This window comes from Trichosurus vulpecula, chromosome 6, assembly GCF_011100635.1.
Source record: "Trichosurus vulpecula isolate mTriVul1 chromosome 6, mTriVul1.pri, whole genome shotgun sequence".
NCBI lineage: Eukaryota > Metazoa > Chordata > Mammalia > Diprotodontia > Phalangeridae > Trichosurus > Trichosurus vulpecula.
In genome coordinates, this window is record NC_050578.1 from 208,559,047 (window position 1) to 208,581,930 (window position 22,884).

The 22,884-nt window shown below is 43.6% G+C and overlaps 1 protein-coding gene across 1 annotated transcript in view; it reads left to right on the plus strand.

Annotated features, from left to right (window-relative positions):
• The window catches only part of LRPAP1 (LDL receptor related protein associated protein 1), a 49,148-nt gene that overhangs the window by 12,192 nt on the left and 14,072 nt on the right, over positions 1 to 22,884 (plus strand). The window contains exons 2-5 of the mRNA XM_036764352.1: positions 2,593 to 2,737; positions 15,317 to 15,441; positions 17,432 to 17,552; positions 22,143 to 22,301. Coding sequence (XP_036620247.1) covers positions 2,593 to 2,737; positions 15,317 to 15,441; positions 17,432 to 17,552; positions 22,143 to 22,301 — 550 coding nt within the window. The remainder of the gene's footprint in view (positions 1 to 2,592; positions 2,738 to 15,316; positions 15,442 to 17,431; positions 17,553 to 22,142; positions 22,302 to 22,884) is intronic.

Here is a 22,884-nt window from a genome sequence, read left to right on the forward strand (position 1 = left end):
TCTTGATTAAAAACAAAACAAAAATGTTTTCTCTATTTGCTTTGGTTTATTTAGAACACAGATTTAGGATTAGATTGGCAATCACCAAAATGTATTCATGGGCACAAACATAATGTCACATTGTTGTCTTGGGCTTTATATATAGCTGTGCCATTCAGCATTCACAAAAATTGTTACACCAGGAACTCAAGCATTTGCCTTGATACAAGAGCCAGTCCTTTCTCAAGAAAAGAGCTGAGAGGCAGACTGGCCAGTGGCCTCCTCCGAGGGCCAGGGAGCTCACCAGGAGGGCTTCCAGTATTCTAGATGTAGTCTGTCAGATAAAGTAGAAGGAGGGAGACAATGACTGCCCATCCTGTAGACGCCATATTGATCTTCATGCAGCCTTTGGATGAGAAGGCTCCACAGTGTCCAGCAGTGGAGAGGATCCCTGAAAGCTACCAAGCAGGTGATTGCCTGTGAACTCTGTGTCATTAATATAAAATACAAGACTCACTGATAAGCTGATGGATTTATGCTGTCGTCAGGCATTGTGACAATAGATAGGAATGAAATGTAACATTTCTTTAGTTTGCTACTCTCATAGACTTAAGGGATTTAGATCTTAAAGATCATCTATCTCAACCCCTTATTTTTACAGAAACTGAGGCCCAGAGAGATTATAGAATCATAGATTTAGAGATGAAAGGGACCTAGACATCCATCTTGTCCATCTTCCCTTACTGTAAAGTAAGGAAATAAGGAGACAGAAGCCTTGCTGAGGGTCACATAGAAATAAGACACAGATGTAAGATCTGAACCCAGGTCTTCTTCACCTCCAATACAGCACTTTTTACACTACATTGTGTGCCCTGTACAGTACCTCTCAATGCCCCAATTTTCACCTTGATCATTTGTGATGGTGGAAAAATAGGGATTTGCATAACAAGTAAATAGCAAAGCTGTAATTCAGCATCTAGTAGCTTTTTCACTGTACCTTGTCCCTGATTTTGATTTTATTGTGTTTCAGTTAGAGACCATTTTGAGAAGCCCATATTAAAAACTGACCTTTGAATGACTTGAGAGAACAGAGCACAAACAAAAAAAGGTGTATGTTTTTAATATGTCAGTACAATGACCAGAATGGTATGTGAAGTATAGAAGACTGAGGAGAAAGAGTAATAACTCACTTCCCAGAGTGGAAAGAACTACCATAGAATCATAGATTTACAACTAGAAGGTATCTCAGAGGTCACACGGTCTGAGACTCTCATCTTACAGATGAAGGAACTGAGACCTTCTAGAGTTCAGTGACTTGCCCAAGGTCTCAGGGGTAGTAGATAGCAAAGCCAGGATTCAAATGCAGGTCCTCTGGTTCCAGAGCCTGTGCTCTTCTGGATTTAGCCCCAGAGGAAGAATCTAAGGCAAGGCTCCACACTTGTGCCCTCATTCATTCATTGAATAAATGCTTATGTTCACCATGGACATACAAAGCCAGTAGTTCCCTTAGAGAAGAAATGCATCTTGTCACATTTCAGTACATGTCATCTGAACAACACCTGCACGCAGTCATTCTGTGAGTGTCTGTAAGCATCTGCAAGGTGTGATGTACTAAGCAACAGCAAGAATACAGAAATGTGCCAAATGGGCTTCTTGTCTTCTAGGAGCCAACAACTTCCTGCTGTGAGGGAATTTGCCTCATCAGCAGTGGAGGGGAGCTGGAGTTCATCCTTATCTGAGAAGAGCCAGGAACATGAATAAAGAGATCCTAGGCTTGCCATGGAACAGGGAGTATGCACCCTTCCTTTGAAGGCCCTTCCAAGGAGCTTTTCCCAGGCCTTCATCTTAGAGTCGTTCCCTCTGAGCTGAGATGCTGTTTGTGCATAACTTTTGCATGTTGTCATTCCCCTGAGAGCAAGAACTGTCTTTTTACCATTCTGTGCATCCCCAGTGCTTAGCACAGTAGGACTGTGTCCATAGTAGGAGCTTAATAAATGCCAGTTATCTGCCTGATCAGGAACTGTCACTATATGTACCCTCTTTCTCATTTCTAGAAACAAATTCAAGAAAGAGCCTGCTTCCTACATTTTCCTGATACAGAAACCAGATCAGCATATATATGAAGAGTTAGTAGTGACCTAGAAAATTAACAGCTAAATTCCCTTCTGCAAGTCAACAGAATTATACCATAACAATAACTCTCCTTGAAAATGTCAGGAGAGAAGCTCTCCATCGGAAACCCATATTTCTGAACATAGCTACATAGCCATCACTTTGGGATGGGTCTCAGGATCTTCCCTGGAGGGTAAGCTTATCTGACACTATTAGTTTAGGATGTGAGGAGAGTTATTCAGATTGCACCCTTTCCAATATCCTGATTTTATTTTCTATTACGTATTTGTTTTGTTTCAATCACTACAGTTTCTAGATGCTTTTGAATTGTCTCTGGCAGTAAATTCATATTTTTCTTCTAATCTTTCAATATCTGTTATAAGATTTCATCCACTATCAATTTTCTCCCAAGCTAGCATAGTTTAGCAGCAGTGCCAAACATATGCGTACCTGGTTAAACTACAGCTTGTTATCAAATCTTTCTGTGTTCTCATTTCACAGCTTCATTTTTCTCCTATAAAAATGTCAGAGCTCAATGTTGATCTGAAGATGCAAGAAAAGGATGAACTCAACTGGAAAAAAATGAAGGCTGAAGGATTAGATGATGATGGAGAAAAAGAAGCAAAACTTATCCGCAATTTCAATGGTATAAAGGGGTTTCTTATGAGGAATACACATCTTGCTGGCCTGTTATTTATGATTCAGAAAGTGCTACTGATAGCATCTTAGGCTGCCTTCACAGAAGGAGAGTGTCCAGACCACAGGAAGTAATATTCTCGCTCTCCTCCATCCTAGTCAGAACACATTGTCTCTGTTGTCTCTGCTTCTGGGGCACCACAGTATCAGAAGAATGTTGTCTGTGCTCGAAGGGGGTGTATGGGGTAGTCAGGGCTCTGGGAACCTTGTTACTAGGGGCACAATTTAAGGCACTTGAGATGGCTAATTTAGAGAAGGATTAAGCCATCTTCAAATAGTTGAAAGACTATAATGTGGAAATGAGGTTAGACTTACTTTGTGGGCTTAGAACTAGGGTGGGTGGGCTGGAGCCAACTTGGACCTCTCTATAAGAGCTGATTTTCAGCGTGAGCACTTACACCCCAGAAGTCAGCAAACAGTTACAAGTTGGGGTTTCATTTGTTGTTTTGTTTGTTGATGGTCTAGATTTGAAAATGTTAATAATGCTGATTAAACTTTAAAATGTTTAAATGTTTAAAATGTTTAAAATTTTTTTTTTTGAGAGAGCCCTTTATTAAGGCTTTACCAGCACACTCTTGGTTAATGCCCAATTGGTAAAAGTTCAAGTGAGTCAGGTTTCATCTCATTTATTAGGAAAAAAAGTGTCTCTTGGAATACATATTTAACTTTCTGACATCTGGATTTGTTCATCGGTAGAATGGGTTGGCTTATCAGGTAATGAAATTCCTGTCGTTGGAGGCATTCCAGTTGGCTGGCTGTAAGGGATACTATAGAGAGGATCCCTGTGTGGAGCAGGAGACTGAACTAGATAACCTCAGACATCCATTCCAAAACTAAGCTTCTGTAATTGTCTTTACTTTCTTCAGATGTGGTTAAAGAGGTAAACAATTGTCTCAGAGCTCAGTGATTTATGTGGGCCACACAGCAAATCCACCTTCCCACCCCTCTTCTTGGCCACATAGTGCTGTCTGTAGTGGCCTCCAGATAGGAAGCAGGGGGCTCCTAACACCTACTGGTCACCTTGCTCAGAATTGTTCAGGATTTGGTTCGACGCTTGGCTTCCTGGCCAGCAAAAGCTGGGCATGCTGTAAGCCAGGAACAGCATCAGATAATGTCATCAGAGAACTTAGTGCTGACACATCTATGTGTCTCTGAAAGCATGATCATCGTTTTGAGAGCAGCATCGTCAAGTACCCACATAGAGCATTTCTTGGTTAGGAGTAGGATAGAGGGGGCACAAAGGAGGAAGCCCTGGAGGGAAGGACCCAGAGAACAGAGACTTCACATATCAAGGGGCCTTTTGGTAGGAAGGAGAAAGTAAACTCTCTGGCATAATGAAGAGGACTCTGAACTTAGAGTAAGAAGACTCAAGTTCAAAATCACAGTACTCGAATGGCCACTTTGGCCTCTCTGGGCCTGTGTTTCCCCATTCATAAAATCTGAGTATTAATACTTGCTCCACCTGTCCTGTAAGGGGTCTGTGAGAAAAGCACTATAAAGCCTATTGGTAGAAAATCAGATAGTTGTAGACAGGGACTTTGGAGGTCAGATGCCTTAAATGTAGTAAGTAATAAATATTTGAATATTTGAGTTTGTTGGAAAGTCATGAATTGTTAGTTTTGAAAGCGAACTTAGAAGTCATAACAAAACCAAGAGTTTCCTGTAGTTTCCCTTAGAGCCGGTGTTCTTGACCTTTTTGGTGTCATAGATCTCTTTGGTAGTCTGGAAAAGCCTATGGACCCCTGAGGCAGTTAAGTGGTACAGTGTATAGGGCCTGGAGTCAGGAAGACCAAAGTTCAAATTCAGACCTCAGACACTTGCTAATTGTATGATCCTGGGCAAGTCACCTAACCTCTGCCTCAGTTTCTTCATTTGTAAAATGGGTATAAAAATAGCACCTATTTCCCAGGTTGTCATGGGGTGTAAGATATAAAGTACTTGACATAATAGTAGACACATAGTAGGTGCTTAATAAATGCTTGTTTCCTTCTTTCTCAGAATAATGCTTTTAAATGCTTACAATAAAATATTGGATCATAAAGGAAATTAAGTATATTGATATGAAGATATAATTTTTGTTCCCATCTAAGTTAATTGATCCAAGGAAATTTATTGATGGAAGTCACCCCTGCCTAGAGCTAGTAATATGGCTTCTGCTGAGCAGATCTAGTGATAAGGAGCTCATTACATGAAAAGGTCTCCCATTTCTTTGATGAAAACTTCTCATTGTAAGGAAATTCTGAAGGGGTTGAGCTAGGTCAGTGCTTCTTGAACATTTTTTGTGTACAGTATCCTCATTGTGAGGGACCATGGCACTGAGCATTTACACTGATCATGCTTTAGGAGGGTCGGGAGACTCGAGCAGTTTCCCTTCAAAAACAGCAGCCATTTTTGTTGAGTCCTTTGCAAATCGACATGTTTTGAAGTTAGCACATATATGTAATGAGCAGGTTTTATTTATTTTGTGAATATTATACTTAGCATGCTCTATATTCTAGGTGAAATTTATATTAAATGTCACTGGGGCAGTAAGGGGAGCCCCTGATTTCTGGGCTGGAGCACTTGCAGTGAAGCTAGTTGTGCAGTCTGGCCCCTTGCCCAAGGGCACGTGTTGCACTTTGTGAGATGACACGGCATCTCCTTATGGGCCTCTGTGACTGAGGTGGGAGGACAAGGGAGACAGCCATTTTGAGCTCATAGGAAACACACTTTTAGGGGAACCTCTCCCCTTATAGTAGGCTGTAAAGGGAGCAGAGCCAAAAGAAAGACTGCCCTTCTCTCTCCTTTAGGGCACATCCATCTATAGCTTTCCCTTGGACTCAGTTTCTTTACCTGTAAAATGGGGATAATAATGCCTGCCTCAGGAATGTTGTAAAGAACCACTGAAGTAATGTTTGCAAAGCACTTTATAAAACCTTAAAATTGATTATTATTGTAAATCACAGAATGTTAGGCTATACATCTCCCCCATCTTATACTGTACATTTGTTTTTTTTTTTTTTAACATGAGTGCAGGGCTTTACATTCATCACTATAAAATTTGGTTGTCTAACGTTCAAGGCCGTGAGGATCTGTAGCCAGAATGGACTTTGTTTTCTTTGAATGACTCAGCTTGCCTCGTTGAGCTTCCCTGGATGCCGGGGCTTGCTCTTCCGGGGCAGGAGGCCCAGCGACCATGCCAGGGATCGGAGAGCTTCCTGTGTGATGAGTCGTGGGGCTGGCTGAGGGGAGGTGTGTTAACGTGGTCTACGCTAGGGGGAGGGGCCAAGTCAAGAACCAATCAGCCCTGGTCGTTCAGGCGGCGCTTGATGATATCAAAAACTCTATAAGAGGGGAGAGGACAGCTTGAAGGTCCTCCTTTCCTTTTCCGGTTGGAGCCAGAGATGCCTACAGCCGAAGCTGAGCTGCCAGTAGCAGAGCTGACTAGAGGCTAGTGGGTAATCTTCTTACCGTAGAGGGGAAGCACGTATACGATTTTGCCTTATACCATCTCGCTTCTCTGTGGCCTCCTGGTTACCCTTGTAAGGCGGACTTATTGGGCCTGGAAGCTTTTGATGAAAATATCAAAATGGGGACGCTGGTTTGTGGGCTTGTTATTGTGGAGCGTAAATACATGCTTTAGTTCTCCTGCCTTCTGCCCAGAGAATTCCTTATATCCTGCGGTTCCGGACCTTTTAGGCACATATGAGATTCTCTTTGAAATCATAAATTCTGCCTTCCTAATATAGGATCTCATGGGATCCTGATCCATTATTTAGCTTGTTGGTTGTGTTATATGAACAGTTGATAAGCGTGTCTTCTGTTGCAGCTAAGTGGTGCAGTGAGTAGAGCACCGGCCCTGGAGTCAGCAGGACCTGAGTTCAAATGTGGCCTCTGACACTTGACACACTTAGTGTCTGTATGATCTTGGGCAAGTCACTTAACCCCAATTGCCCTCCTTCCCCCCTCCAGAAAAAAATAGATAAGCATGTCATCTATGATTTCAAGTTGTCAAAGTATTGAACAGAACAGGGCCAAGGGGAGCCCTGTAGCACACTGCCGGAGACCCCCTACCAGATTAATGCCAAGTGCTCATCAGTGCTCTGGGGGTCTGGTCACACGGCCAGTTATAAATCCACTCAGCTGTACAGTGATTACTCACGTTTATAATGATGCTTTATGGTTTGTGAACAAGTTTCTTTCCAACAGCCTATGAGGAAGATATTACAAGTTCAGTCTTCATCTTGTAGGTAAGGAAACTGATGTTCAAAGGTAAAATGCTTGTCCAGAACTAGGATTCACACCGCGGTCCACTACCTCTTAAGTCCATTGTGTTCACCACTAACCTGGCTTCCCTCTACTACCACCTAGCTTACGTGTCTCATACACAAGGATACAATGAAACGATATTAAGTGCCTTTGAGAAACCCTTTTGTCTAGAGCAAAGGTTCATAACCTTTTTTTTTTTTTTACATTTTTAAAATTATTCTGAGGATAATATTTTCACAGACTTCTCCAGACTGTCAGAGGAGGAGGAGTTGTCTATGACATAAAAAAAAAAATTGGGAATCCATGGTATATAGCATACCTCTCCATTGCCACAAGATCCTCCTATCAAATTTTGATAAGACCCATGAGATCATATTTGCCTATTACATTAAAATCTCAAGTTTGTTTTGTGTAATACCCAGGTCCTATGTCTTGCCATGTAGCTATAAAATATTATTTCTGACACTCTTCAGAGTTCTTTTACACTGTGAATTATTGGACACATATCTATTGTTTTCTACGTTACACTTAATCTTCTCTGGGCCTTCTGCCCTCCATTTCCAATTTAAACTCATCTTGATCAAATTTCTAGCCACCCTTTTTCTTCCTATTCTTCATGAACTATCCTCTCTCCCTAGCCAAGAGCTCATCATTGGGATGAAGCCATTTTCAAGGAAAATAACAGCTTATTCTTTGACATCATTTACATATCCAACTTTTTTCCTGCGCTTTATCTCCCCAGAAGTCTTTAACCTTCATTTAGAAGATTGAAACACCATCATCAAAAGGTCCTTGGTTAATTGCCCAAGTATATACATTAAAAATGACATTTTCTTCAGATAGGAAACAAGTTTGTTCTGTATTCATCTCCTTCATATTATGATACTTTACAGGGTTCTATATACTGGCCTATTAAGAAATTGTGGCTTCTCAAAGGAGTTTATTTTGATACAGTTCAGCAAATTCAATTCGGCAAACATCTGTTAAAAGTCTGTTATGTGCCCAGCTCTGTAAGGCTAACAGCCTGCTGGAGCATAACAAGTAGATAAGCAAAATACACAATAATTCATAATAAGTACATTAGAGACTTACGAAGCAAGTGCTGGGTTAGGGCCAAGACCAAATGAAAACTTTACAGACCAAGGGAAACTTCATTCCTTCTTCACATTTGTCATAGCACACTGTCCTGGCCTCTTCTTTGCCTCCTTAATCCCCCATGTAGATCCTAAGTATTTGTGTACATGTCTTCTCACTCTCCTCCTCTGTAAGAGCGTGTTCCAGTGACAGTCCAGTTTGGGTGGAACTTAGAATACACGTATGGGGGAGTATGTAAAGTGGTGTTTGTGAACAGTGCTCTTTGGATGCCTCTCCTCTCAGATCTATTCTAGAAGGTACGAGCTAGATGCTTCCAACACACCATTTTAGCTACAAGTGCTATACAGCCTAGCTAATGGCTCTGAAGCTGTATTTTCCTACTGATATTAAAATCTCAATTTCACTTTGATTAACTGCCTAATTATGTGTACTGTCACACTCCCTATTGTCCATAGTTTTGAAGTAGATTCAGTTTTATTGAGCTTGTTTTCCACCATGCTTAACGACCCAATAAAGGAGACCCACAAAACAGCTGAATAGAAGCAACGACAGGGCAACCGACAGATTAAATGAACAAAACTGAAAACAGGTCACTCTAATTGTAACCAAAGCAGGATGTTTCCAGCGTGCGCATTGAAGGGGCAGGAAATGGCTGATCAGCTTCTCTGTTACCATTAGGAAATCTGCACGTCCTGAGAAACACTGCCCAGAGGGAGGAGCAAGCTTGGCCAGGGGCTTAGCTACCACTCACACTTGGTCAGTGAGGACTTCAGGTGCAAGCTTTCTCTGGGGTGAGTATAGAGAGGGAATAAGAGAGAAGGAGTGTATTGAAGGCAGCATCATGTTACGGAAATCATTGGCATTGGAAGCCCTGGCATTGAATCCTGGGTTTACCACTTACTGGCTATGGCGATGTGACACTGGCCACGCCTCAGCTTCTACATCCATAAAAGGGGAGGAGCAAGGACCAGGCCATCTCTAAGCTCCCCTACAATTTTAAGTCCTTCGATGCTGTAATATTAAAAGTCTCCCACAGCCCAAATGTATTAGATACAAGACTTACCTTGCAAGAGCATACTTTAGGGGAAAAAGAAGACGACATGACTGATACTCAGTTGGCTAGAAGATAACCATTCAAGCCTTTTCTGATTTACTGAAGCAAAAGAAAGTGAGGACAATGTATTTATTGATTTGTGATGCATTGTAGTAGAAAGAGTGCTAGCCGAAAGTCAAAAGGGACCTGGATCCCAAACACACTTCTTACTCTCAGAAGTGGTGTGAATATCACATCTCTGAGCCTCAGCTTTCTCTTGGGCCCACTCAATTTTTGGTATCCCCAGTAGAGTGCCTGGCATATAGTTGGTGCTTAAGAGATGCTTGTTGGCTGACTGATTATTGGAATCTTTGCTCTAGGGTATTAGCAATAAGTAAGCATGCTCTATGGATGGTGACATCCTCCAGATGTTTGTAGCAGACATTGTGCTGGTTGTATGAAGCCCTGACATATCACAGTGACTCTCAGAAGACTGCTCAGGAGTATCGCCTAAGGGTCCATGAAGGGGAAGTCAGGTGAATGGAGAATCCCTGTTATCCAGATTGGAGTTAGACCTGTAGAGTTTGTCCGAGAGAGAGAGAGAGATGTATCTAGATGTCGGGATGCCTGGGAAAATGAGGCAGGCTTAGAATTAAACAGAGGAGCTGGCTGGTTTGCTTTCAGGAAGTTGTAGGACTTCATTAGATCCCTCTTCTTTCTCTTCTCTGACTTTGAGACCCTCTGCAGTCTGGCTTCCATCACATCATTCAATTGAAAGTACCCTCTCCAGACTTACCCATGATCTTTAATTGCTAAATCTAATGGTCTTTTTTCCAGTCCTAATCCTTTTTTGCCTTTCTGTAGCCTTTTACAACAGTTATCACCATCTTCTGGATGCTATCTCCACGCCTAGGGTTCATGATGCTGTTTTCTCCTGGTCCTCCTAATAACTTGCTGACCATGCTTTCTCAGTCTCCTTTGCTGGATTTTCATCCAGGCTATGCCCACTATCCATACATGTCTCCTAACAGTCTGTCTTGGGCCCTCCTCCTTTCTCTTTGTGTCAGGGGTTCTTAACCTGGGGTCTGTGAACTCTTTTAAAAATATAGTTTCATGACTATACTTCAATATGTTTTTTTAATTCTGTCTTTTTTATTTTATGCATTTTTAAAAAGTCTAAGAAAGGGTTCATAAGCTTCACCAGACTGCCAGAGGGAGTTCATATTAAAAAAGAAAAAAAGTTTAAGAATCCCTACTCTTTGTAGTCCCATATCCCAAACTGGATGTCCTTTTGACATTTAAACTCAATGTGTCCTAAACAGAACTCATCTTTCCCCCAAAGCTCCTGGTCTTCCCAGCTTTACTATTTCTGTTAGGTGTCTTCTATTTCTATTGAATGTCTTCCAGATACTCAGTCTGGCAACCTCAGTACAAGCCTCACCTCCCACACCAGCCTCTTGCCAAGTCTTATCATCTCTGCCTTCAGTGTCTCTCCTATGATATCCCCTGCTATCCTCTCACCTAGGCTAACGCAGTGACCTTGTAGCTGATCTCATTGTCTTCAGTTTTCTACCCATGCCAGTGTAGCCTCCGTTCAGCTGCTGGAGTAATTTTCCTAAAATGCAGGCCTGACTGTGTCAGGCTCCCTCCTCAATAAGTTCCCAGGGCTCCCTATTACTTTCAGGATCAGGTATGAAGTCCTCCACGTGGCATTTACTGACATTCACAGCCTGGCTCCTTCCAGCTTTTCTAGTCTTCTTTCAGGCTACCATCTGGCTCCACTCACCAACTTGATGTGCTCTTCTTTCCTCCCCTTCTCAGGGCCTTTTCCATGGCTGTCTGCCAGGCCTCACCTTTAACTGCCTGGGCTCTCTTTAAGACTAGCTCTGATCCTAGCTTCTGCAGGCATGTTGGAAGAGGAGCCCAAGGCAGAAAGACTCAGATAAGGATTCTGAGCAGCAGGAACAAAACATACATCAATCCATTGGCATCCCTCTGCCTCCATCGTGGAGCTTTTCTGTGTTACTTATAAGGACAAGAACCAAAGCAGATGAAACTAAGTGGGAACACACCTGGCTGGAGCTGAGGTGAAGGAGTCAACCGGAGGGTAGTTTAATAGATTAAGGGAGACAGAAACGAAAGGTGCTGGTGAGGGGATGATTAGTCATAGGAGCCTATCTTTCGAGCTAGAAGGAACCTTGGAGGTCTTAGTACAATCCCCAGATTTTATGGAAGAGGAACCAGGCCCTGGGAAGTTCAAGGGCATACTCAATGTTACATGAGTAAGATGCAGAGCCAAGCTTTGAACCAATGCCCTGTGACCTAACAGCACGTGCTCTTTCCAGTACGGTGTGGCCTCTTGAGTCTGAGAGGAGGTGGGAGCAAACAGGATTGAGATACAGAGGATTCTTCTGACTCGAGAAAGAGGAGCAGGATGCACATAGAAGCAGATATCTTCACACAATCAGAATCCTCACCCAAGGCATCCCATCCCATTTTTGGACAGTCTAGATGGCTAGTGAGTTTTTTCTCATACTAAGCTGCCCTCCAGGGCCAAAGAGAACAAATGTAAAAGCTCTTCCCTGAGACAACCCTTGGGTTATTTGAAAGTGACCAGCTCCTGTTGCCTTTCCAAGGTGGCGAAAAGGAAGGCTCTTCCTGATTTCAGTATTTGCAATGAAGTAAAAGGCAAAGTCATCAGCCTAGGATATATATAAAGGAAGGCAGAATTGAAGTCTCCAGAAGAGTGGTCATTTATAACAGCGGTTACAGCAGCATATGTGCCAACAAGTGATAAATAAAAGGGCTGCATGGCAAATGCTACTGAGGTGAGGTAGCAAGAATTTCTCTTTATCTGGGTCAGCTCTACTCATGACTTTCTCCATCTGTGTTTTATGGTTCAAGCAGGTATGGAGAAAATAAAATTACCAAAGCCATTCAGGGCTGGAGAATGGTGGAAAGCGTAGTTATTGGTTAGGGTAACATTGAAATGTCTGGGAAGTTGGAAGAAATCTACATATGAATCAGTTGGTATCAAAGTTATTGGGAGAAAAGTTTATTTTATTGGAAGAAAAGTTTATTATAAGAGAAGAAACCTGTAAACATCTTTATAAAGGGAGTAGTAGCAGTACTATAGTATGGAAAACTAGTCACAAGGTTTCTGCTTAAACGTTTAATCTCAAGAAATTAAGATATTTGAGTCCATTTTACAAGAGCAAGACAACCTACCCACCGCTTCCCCCTTCGACTTTCCGCTGACATTTGCTCCTTTTCGCTTCCTTTGAACTCCTGTGATCTCAGCACCTGCTGTTCTTTCCACGGTACTTCCTTCCCCCAAACCTCTCTACCCCTGCTTTCCCTCAGGGGCCAGTCAAGTCAATTCACTTTGACTCAGAACATTTACTGGGCGCCTGCCCGCCTCTAACCATATAATGCACTCGTTGTGGACAAATTCCCATTCATTCTTAGGCATGTCCTTGGCAATGCCCCCTACCGTCATTGGACTTTTTAAATACTGCTTAGTTTGATGCGGAAATAACAGTGAGGTATAATGAATTGGTGAAATTTCTTTTATACAGAAGTATTTCTTACCCACAGGCAGTCCTGTACCTACCCCAGCCATCATCTGGTCAGGCTCCTAAAAGTTCACAATAGGATGTCAGCCTGCCCTCCTTCCCACATGGCTGGTAGCTGAAGTACATGGATTCCTCTTTAATCAGCAAACAGAACGTCAGGTCTTTGGGCACTCCTCAGCTGATTCAACCATTAATTGACTACGATCCAGCCCTTGTCAAAAGCTCACTGGGGATACTGAGATTTGGGAAGTAGCCTAATGGACACATTAAGCTGTGCATTCCTCTATGTTCTCTGTTAAATTGGATCATCTGAATGTGCCACATCCCCACTGAATACTCAGTGTTCTCACAGCCTTAAGCTTTGAGGTGGTGCCCTCAGCTTTTAGAGAGACGTTCAATATTTTAAAATGCCCATCTGACAAATGTTTCTATGTCTTTTGCAAAACTATCTGAAGATACCATTAATTATGTTAAGCAATATTTCTTTGTATTCAGTTCAATTCAACCAGCCCCTATTAGGTACCTGCTACTTGTGTGGTGCTTTTGTGTTAGGCTTCTGAAGATGAAAAGCCACACAGCTCTTGTCCTCAAGCACTCTACCATCTTCTAGGGGAGATGAGACAGAATGAGCAAGGATGCCAGCTAGAATGTCACAGTGCCTGAGAGGTTCCAAGCAGAGAAGGCTGGCAGGTTGGGGAGGGAGGAGTCACTTCAGAACTGCCCCCGAGCTGGGCCTTGAAGGAAGAGCTGGATTGGAGTAGGCAGGGATGTGGCTCATGTAATGGTCCGTGTAATGCATTTCTCCTAGAGTTCAGCATGTGCTGCGGAAGCTTATCCACCTGAATGGGCACGAGCTTCCTTTGTGAGGCAGATGAAAACTGACTGACCAGACGTGCTTCCCTGAGCCTTCAGGAAGCCAGGCTATATGGTCAGTTCCCACCTGCAGTAATCAGCTCTTCTAGGTGCCAAATGCAACTATCTCATCTTTTAATTTTTCAACCTTCGTATGTATATAAATCCATTTTGGAAAGCAAGCAAGGTGGAAATCAGGTGTCCTACCCACACTTAAATGCTGCTTCCTCCGTGAATTCTCTGTCTTCCATATCTCCCCCAGAACCTAACACAGTGCTCTGAATACAGGAGGCACTTAACAAACATTTAGTGGTTGATTTGGCAAGTCTTATGGGGAGAAGGATTGGACTTCGTTTGTGTAAGTCTAAAGAGGTATGGGAGTGATGACAGAATCCGTCAACAAGAACAAGAGGGCATTAAGCTCCTACCGTGTGCTCAGTACTGAGGATATAATACATTTCTTCTATCAATGCAGAATGCGCTGATGTGTTCTGAGAGCTCAGAGTGCCGGGGGTCATGTGAGCCTTCAGGGCCTGCTCCCTTACCCTCCGTGATTCTCCACCCTGTGTCTCAGTGCAGGATGGGTATGAAAGAAATGCATTGGTGTGACGGGGGCCCGACACGCATGACTGGGGGAATCTGGACCGGCTGGCCCTCAGCGGGATGAGAGAGATGCACCCTCTGAACCCAAAAGGAAGCCAAGCCTTCCCCGTGCCTGAGATGAGGGGGAAGAGCCTTCATTGCAGACAGGGAGGGCAGCCTGTACAAAAACACCAGGGCCAGAGACAGAATGGTATGTACAGTGAAGAGCAAGGAGTTCGTCTTGATTAGGACCGAATGTGGCAACGAAAATGGGTGTAAAGAGGCTGGCGCTAGATGAGCCCCAAGGAGGTGTATGCTGGACAGAGCAATCCTCTTGACCTCTCTGGGACTCAGTTTCTTTATCTGTAGAATGTAGCGGTTGGAGTAGATAACCTTGTTAGATAGACAGTGGCTGGGCCTAGGGTCAGGAAAACCTGAGTCTGAATCCTATCTCAGACTTGCTGGATGACCCTGGCAAAGTCATTGAACCTCCAGACTCAAAACTTCCTCCTTGGTAAAACAAGGATAATAATAGCACGTACCTCCCGCAGTTGTGAGGATCAGGTCCCACAGAAGAATAGATGACAACATCTCGCAGTCCTTAAAGCCCGGTATAATTGGTACCTAGTGTTTTTAATATCACCTGGCTCTAAAGCCAGCAACCCATATGTTGTAGAGGAGGAACCTGAGACTCCTAGAGCCAAAGTGGTTAGGTCAGGGTCGTATGGCTGGTATGTAGCCGAGGTGACGCCGGGGCCCAGCCCCTCTGACCCCAGATCTAGTGTGTTTTCCAGTGTGGCACAGCTCTCCCTGTGAGGTGGAAAAGATTTCCTCTCTACTCATAGGTCCATCATGCCTGTGGCTGAACACATGATGGGGCATCAGCCTCTCAGGCTTTGTTCCTGTTTACCTCAGACACGCCATTGTCTGACCCTGAGCAAGTCACTGTCCCCCCTCCGTAGGTCGGGGTCATGATTGTTCCATTCCCCCATCTCAGTGCTGTTCTGAGTAAAACGCTTTGTACACCATATGAATGGGAGCTGCTGGTACTGTCAGGAATGAATGAGCTAGTTTTAAGTCTCTTTAGGATTCAGATGTGGATGTAAAGTGTTACCTAATTTATAAAACTCCTCTTTCTCTTTAGTCATTTTGGCTAAGTATGGCCTGGATGGGAAGAAGGACGCTCAGCTGGTAAATACCAATTACATCAGCGATGGCTCAGAAAATGGTGTGCTGGATGACCCAAGACTAGAAAAATTGTGGAATAAGGTAAGGATTAGTTCTGTTTGATTCGGCATGCCCGCTCTGTCATGGGACCTCCTTGGCCTGTTTCCTCATCTGTGAAATGAGGCAGCTAGGCCAAATGGGCCACGAGGCAGTGGCATGTAACGCAGAAGGGTCTTGTACCTCCATGACAGCTCTTGCCCCTGTCCCTTTTCCCCTGGACTACGCAGGCATCCTCCATCTCCCTTCTGGCAGGCGCTCCCCTCTTCATTCTGTCCTCCACAGGGAGGCTGGGGGGAGCTTACCATCCCTTCCACAAAACAAGCCTTAGTGATCCCGTGTGCCTGTGCATATGTGCATATGCACGCACACGTTATTTTTAGTAGAATGTGAGCTCCTTAGAGGGCAGAAGTTGTTTTTGTCTTTGTGTCTCGCTAGGGCTGATTCTGTGCACTTTGTGTGTACTTAACAAATGTTCATTGAAGGGATGAGGAATAGTGAAAACAAGCACCAGGTTTGAGCTGAAGGGACCTGAGTTCGAGTACTGGCTCTGCTCATTGCTAGCTGTGTGATCCAGAGCGAGTCGTGGCCCACTTTGAGCTTCATTTTCCTCATGTTCAAAATGAGCAGGGTGAGCCTCAGTCATTTCTAAAGGCCTTCCCAACTCTAAATCGTGTGATGGATAGCGGAGTCAGGAAGGTCATTTACTATGTGGAAAAAAACTATCGTTTACAATAGATTTGCATGACTTTGCTTCTCGTTGTCCCACGGTAGAACTGAGGAACCCATCCTCTATCTAAAAGCATGGTTTTTTAAATTACAGAAAACTCAGTGTTTCTTGAATGAGAATGGTGAGTGGGTTATTTGTAATTTGTTGGTGAGTACTCTGCTCCTTCTCTGCTTGGGGAGAGTATGGCAGAGAGAATTTTAGCCTTCGTAGTGGGGAAGGTGGATTTGTCTTCAGTGTCTGGTAGTGACTCCTCTTCTCGAGATTAATCCCGTGTAGAGGTGCTTTCATGTTATCATCTGACCGTAAGAATAGCCATGACGGGGGACCTGACTCACGTCCTTTGTCATAAGAATGACTAGTATAAACTTTCTGTTTGGGGGGTACATCATTTTTATGATTTATGACAGAATTGCCAACATTTTCACAAAGGTCAAGGGTTTTGTTTCCAGGAAGCAAGCCTCAAGGTCAGCTGAGGTGTGTAGTTGGGATGCTAATGCAGTGAAGTCTCTGAGTTGAAGGAGTAGGAGTACTGCTGCCTATGGGAAGTCATCTAGGCAACATCTGGTTTTACAGATGAGGAAACTGAGGCCCACAAAAGTCAAGTAACTCCCAAAGTCACATGGCTTAGTAATTGACAGAGGCAGGATTTGAACCCATGTCCTGTGATTGTAAATACAGTGTCCTTTCCACTTTCCACACTAAATCTTTGACATGTGATCTATGGGTGCGAACCATGAATTCGAGAAGTTTACTGTATACAATTTCCACCTTTCCTTCTGGTTTTTAAATGAGCTCAGAAATAGTTACTGTGAAGAGAGATGTTTCAAAAGGACAGCTGTGCAGCAAGAAGATGCTCAGGGAGCAAAGTAAAGCATCGTTATGTAAAGTGAAAAGGCTTTTGCATGAACTAATTCAGTGCTCCTAGAAGGAAGAACTGCAGATTAATGGAAAATCCTCACAGCAAATATATCTAATAAAGGTCTGATATGGAAGATAAAGATACCTAGGGAACTGACACAAATACATAACACTAAGAACCATCACCAATAAGTAAAGGGGTCAAAAGAGAGAAGCAGTTTTCAAAAAAGGAAATACAAACCTACTAGCCATATGAAAGAATACTCTTAAGTCACCAACAGTAAATTATGCAAAATAAAATTAGATGATCTTTATTGTTCCTTCTGTCTTTAAATCCTAGGATTGGATCGTTCTGAGAAAAGCACTATATAAATGCAGACTATTATAGATGTGGACAAAATTTAACCTCATAACTTGAGTTTCTCTTTTTTTTTTTCTTCTTGTTAGGCTAAAACCTCTGGGAAATTTTCCAGTGAGGAGCTGGATAAACTGTGGCGGGAATTTAAACATCATAAAGAAAAAGTCCATGAATATAACGTCCTTTTAGAGACTGTGAGCAGAACAGAAGGTACTCCCCATGATGTTGAAATATTCATAAACAAAAAACATCTTTGTTTTCCAAACAGTGTTCTACTAAGTTCTTAAGCAACACTATAAATCTGACGTCTCAGCTCCTGAGCTTTTACTGGCTATAGACCCAAAGTATGTTATGAATAATTATGTGGGGTTTCCACCTTGGACATATTGTAATGGGTAGTTTTTTTGTTTTTAAATTACCATATGTACTTGAGTCCAGGATATCATAGATTTCAATGTTTATTTAAGCACTTACAGTATGTAGAGAACTATTTGAGGAACTAGAAGAGATCCACTTTTTAGGTAAAACACGGTCTTTGTCCTCAGTCATTCATTCATTTGCTGGCCAATCAGTCAGCAAGCATTTTTTAAAGTGCATTCTATGTACCAGACCTTGTGCTAAATGCTGAGGTTACAAAGTCAGGCAAAAACTGTCCCTGCCCTCAGGGAGCACCTTTTTTAACGGGGGAGACAAACCTGAACATAGCTGAGGACAGATCAAGGACACACAGAGTAGATGAAAGGTCCCAGCAGCGGGGTAACTTAAAGGCTGGAGGTGCTCTCAGCAGGACCAGGAAAGTACGGGGGCAGGGGAGGGCTAGAGGGAAAGGGCATACATTTGTTAAGTTGGAAATGCATCCAGGGTCTCCACTCTGAGATGTCTATGAGGCAGTGTTGATGCAGGCCTGGCACTCAGCAGAGAAGCTAGGGCTGGTGGTATAGATCTAGGAACCATCTACCTACAGATGACAACTAAGTCCCTGGTACACGCTTTGTTAGTTGCTGCAGAGGTACTCAGACAACGACAAAAAAATTATCTCTGCCCTCAAGGAACTTAGAGTCTACGTGGGAATATGTTTATACATATAAATAATCCAATTAAATCCAACAAGCATTTCCCTGGTCCTTGTCACATCCAAGGCACTATGACAGGACAAAATAGTTGAAAGACATGGCTTCTGACTACTAGGGGGATCGGGGGTGGCACCCAAGTTGAGCTGTGACCTAAGGTAAAGACCATAGGAGGTATGAGGTGAAGAGAGCATGTGTACCAGGCACAGAGGGGTGCCATGGGAGGTGGAGGTTGCTTGACATGTAGAGGGCATGAAGAGGAGAAAGGTAGAATGAGTCAAGAAAGGTCAGCTGGCATCATACGATGAAGAAGTTAAGTGCTAAGTTCCAATTTGCAGTCAATTAGGGGATCTGATGGCCTGACGAGATTTTAACTTGTAAAAAGTTAATTATGATACGCAATAAGTCCGTTAGGTACAAAACAAAATGGTTATATGAGGCATGAGGCATGTGGAGCTTGGAGAGGGATCAGGAAGACTTCTTGGCGAGGGGAGTATTTAAATGATGTATTGGCATTCACCAGGTGGAGGAGGAGGATGACACTGCAGATGTTGGGAAAAGGAGGAGCAAGAAAGCTCAATTGTAGTATAGAGAGTGTGTGGGAAGAATTAGTATGAGATAAGTTTGGAGAGGTCCACTGGTGCCATGCCATCGAGGGCCTCGGCAGTAGGGAAGATGGTGGTGAAGAGGATGTGACCAGCGTTGCAGCAGGGAGATCAGTCTGGTACCCACATGCCAGATGGAAAAGGGGTGAGAGAACAGAGGGGAGAAGGCTGCCGTACTGGCACAATGGCGCCCTGCCTGTGTGAGTCATTCTCCTTCTGTAAGGCTCAGTTTCCCCATCTGTAGGATCCAGGTTCACCTTCCTTCTGTGACTTCACCTGACTTCTCTCTCCTCCATGCCACAGCACTGCCTCTCAGTCATGCTTGCCGAGGCCTGCCCCTTTATCTGGCAACCCTTAATCCCGTGCCTCTGGGGCCTTCGGACATTCCATCGGTCGTCCTCATCTTTGGTCTTGCTCCTTTCTGCTTACAAACACACTCGAATCTCCCCTTTCCTTTAAAAAAAAAAAAGTTCTTTCACCCACAGCCACCATTCAACACATTAAACAGCTACTGTGCACAGGGATAGGAGGGACAAAATGTTTAGATAGGACAAAATCTGCAAACTCTTAAGGGGCCCTCTCGTGTCCACCAAATGGTATCAAAGCTCTTTGCGTGGCATTCAGGGCACTGAGCACACTGGCATTGTACTTTGCACCTCCTCCAAGCCGCCCCTCTCCAAGGTCTTGCTCAGGCTTTTCCTGTGTCTGGCACCCCTTTCTCTTGACCCGTTGGATTTCTGCCCATCCTTTGAAGTCCTGTCCTAATCAAATGGAGCTTAAAGCCAGTGTCGCCCTCCTCTTTTAAACCTCTGGAAAAGGTTGTCAACAGCTGGTGCTCTTACTTCCTCAACCTTTGGTCTCACAGCTCTTGGAAATCTCTCCCCATGGCCCCAGACCTAGTCTCAGTTCTCTTCCTCCTTGGCCTTTCTTTAGCATGTAACCCTGTTGACCAGCCCCTCCTCCTGCATATTCTCCCTTCCTTCAGCTTAATCATCCCAAAAACTGATGTCCTGTCCCCAGGATCTGAGTCTCTCAGGCTCCCCCACAGCCAGTCAGTGGCCAAATCCCGTCGGTTGTTCCTCCATCCTCCCTCTCTCATCGTATTGAGGGTAATACGGTATAGCAGAAAGGGAAGTGGACTTGGGGCCAAGAGACCTGGATTTGAATCTTGCCTCTGACACTTAGAAATCTCATTCTGGGGGCAGCTAGATGGCGCAGTGAGTAGAGCACCAGCCTTGGAGCCAGGAGGACCTGAGTTCAAATTTGGGCTAAGACACTTGACACATGTACTAGCTGTGTGACCTTGGGCAAGTCACTTAACCCCAATTGCCCTGCCTTCCCCCCCTCAAAAAAAAAAAAAAGAAATCTCATTCTGGGCAAGTCACTTAATCTCTCTGTGCCTCAGTTTCCTCATCTGTAAAATGAAGATAAGTAACATTGCACAAGGTTGTTTTAAGGATTAAATGAAGTAATGTGTGTAAAGTGCTTTGCAAACTTTAAAGTGCCTTATAAATGTTTTATTATGCTTTTTGTCCTTCCCCTTCTCTCCATCCACAATGCCACTCCTCAGTTGAGGTCCTCGTTACCTCTTGCCTGGAATATTGTGATAGCCCCCCAGCTAGTCTTCCTCCCTCTCGAATCTCAGCCTCTCTGATCTTCTCTTCACAGAGTTGCCCAATTCATCCTCCTCATGTATGGTCTGACCATGACACCTCCTTCCTCCAAAAGCCTTCAGTGTTTCCTCATCGCCTGTGGGAAGATACAAAGTCCTTAGCCTGGCATTTTAGGGCCTCCATGCCCCGGCTTTAATCTAGCTTCACTTCACTCTGCTCCCCTTCTTACACTGGACATTGCGGCCAAAGGCTTATTTCCTGAGACTTCATCCTGCCAATTCCTGCATTCCCTAAGGCTTCACTCCTTTCCTTCCTTGGAGGCCCTCCCCAGGTGTGATCTCCTCCCTGAAATCTTCCCCCGCCCTCCCACCTCATGTGCAGAAATGCAGCTTCCTTCTCGGGTTTTCTTGTATTCTCCTTTGCCTATATCACATTCTGCCTTCTGTTGTAATTGTTTGTGCACATGCCCTAACTCCCCTCATAGACTGTAAATTCCTTGAGGACAGGGATTGTTGTCATTTCTAGCTTTGCTTTGTGCTGAATGCAGTGCCTTACACATAGTAGGTGTTTAGTGTTTGTTGAATTGACGCAATCTAGCTAGTGCTGGAATCCAGTACTCCTAGTCCAATTTTCTTTCCACCACATATCAGATTAGATATTTGCTTTGACATTTTAGAGTTAGTAATCTTAACAGGTCATGTCTCTCCTTTGCAAAAATGGAAAATCACAGACTTTCTCAGATTTTTTGACCAATATGATTTTATATGTTACCAGACTATTATTGGACACATGACCTATCCAGAGTGACAGATCTGTGTTTTATCATTCTCACAAACTGCCAAACGGAGCAGATTGTAGACACTGGCAGACTGACAGAAGGTTAGCTTGATGAGCGGGGGTGAAGCAAAGATTTGGGGGCAGCCTTGAAATAAAAGTTAACCATCAAGTTGTATAAAGTTAGCAGATGTTTGTATTTGTAAAAGTATAGTTTTTCTGCTGTTTATTTTAAGGTGGCTGTCCTACACCATGAGCCATTAGATGGAGAATATGAAACAAAACAAGATTATTATTAAAGATTTCTACCGCCTGTTGAAGGAGAAATAAAACCATCTTTCCTACATGAAGGATATTCATTTTAGCCATTAAGCAGGATAGCTACAGAATAAGCATGAAGTCCTATTACATATGGGGTTGGGACAGTGGACTGGGAAATCAGTTTTTAAATCTCTTTAAAGTGAATAGAGGTCTGAGAGAAGATCCTTTTTTATTTTTGTTTTGTTTTCTGGCATGGTGTAACAGGTAAAGCGTTGAGCTCAAGACTCAGAAGACCTGAGTGTGATTCCTGCCCCTGACGCTAATGGCTGTTAAAGACTTGACACCTGTCTGAGCGTTGGCTCCTTCCTCTGTCACTTGGGGAGGATGATTGTCCTACTGTTCCCTTCACAAAGCCTTTGCGAGGAGGGTGCTTTGAAAACTGCCAAGTCAGTTGTTCTTTTATTGTTTTTTCAACAGAAAGCCACAAAAATGTAATCACTCCGTTGGATGGGAGCCACATCAAAGAGGATGTCCTCCACAACAAACACACAGAACTGAAAGACAAACTACGGAGCATCAACCAAGGCTTTGACCGTTTACGGAAAGTCAGTCATCAAGGTTATGATGCAGACAGTGGTAAGTTTTCGTTTTTTATTTCAGCTCAAAAATTTACTGTGATGACACAAAAGTATAGAGTCACACAAGGTTAAAATGATCAGTACAACAATCATTCCTGGTTATCGTCATCAACAACCAGCACGCCATGTGGTGGGTGCCCTCCACCTGCAGGACCCCAGGCTAGCAGCCAAGAGTGCAGAGACTTAGAGCCGATGGCTGTTTCTCAAGTATTGGAACAAGTCTGGCCTTCTCATCCTGGTATCAGTGGCCTTCCCTCCTCTATCTAGTCTTGTCTCTCACAGTCCAAGATCTCTCTGTTCCAGTTAGTCTGGCCTCACAGCCTTGCTGCAGGAGTTTTCTTCCTCCCCCCTTCCTGCTCTTTATTGGTTGCCCCATACACTAAGGAAATAAGGCAAGGATCTTTGATTTTATTAGTGTGGATCCCAACCCTTTTTCACTTCAATATCACTCACTCAATAACAGTTTTTTAAATGCTGTACTATATGCTAAGCACCCACCATCATAGAGTAGATAAGTCACAGATGATCCGTGTTACAGAGCTGCTCTTACTACAGACATTCCCTTAATTTCCAATTGTTTG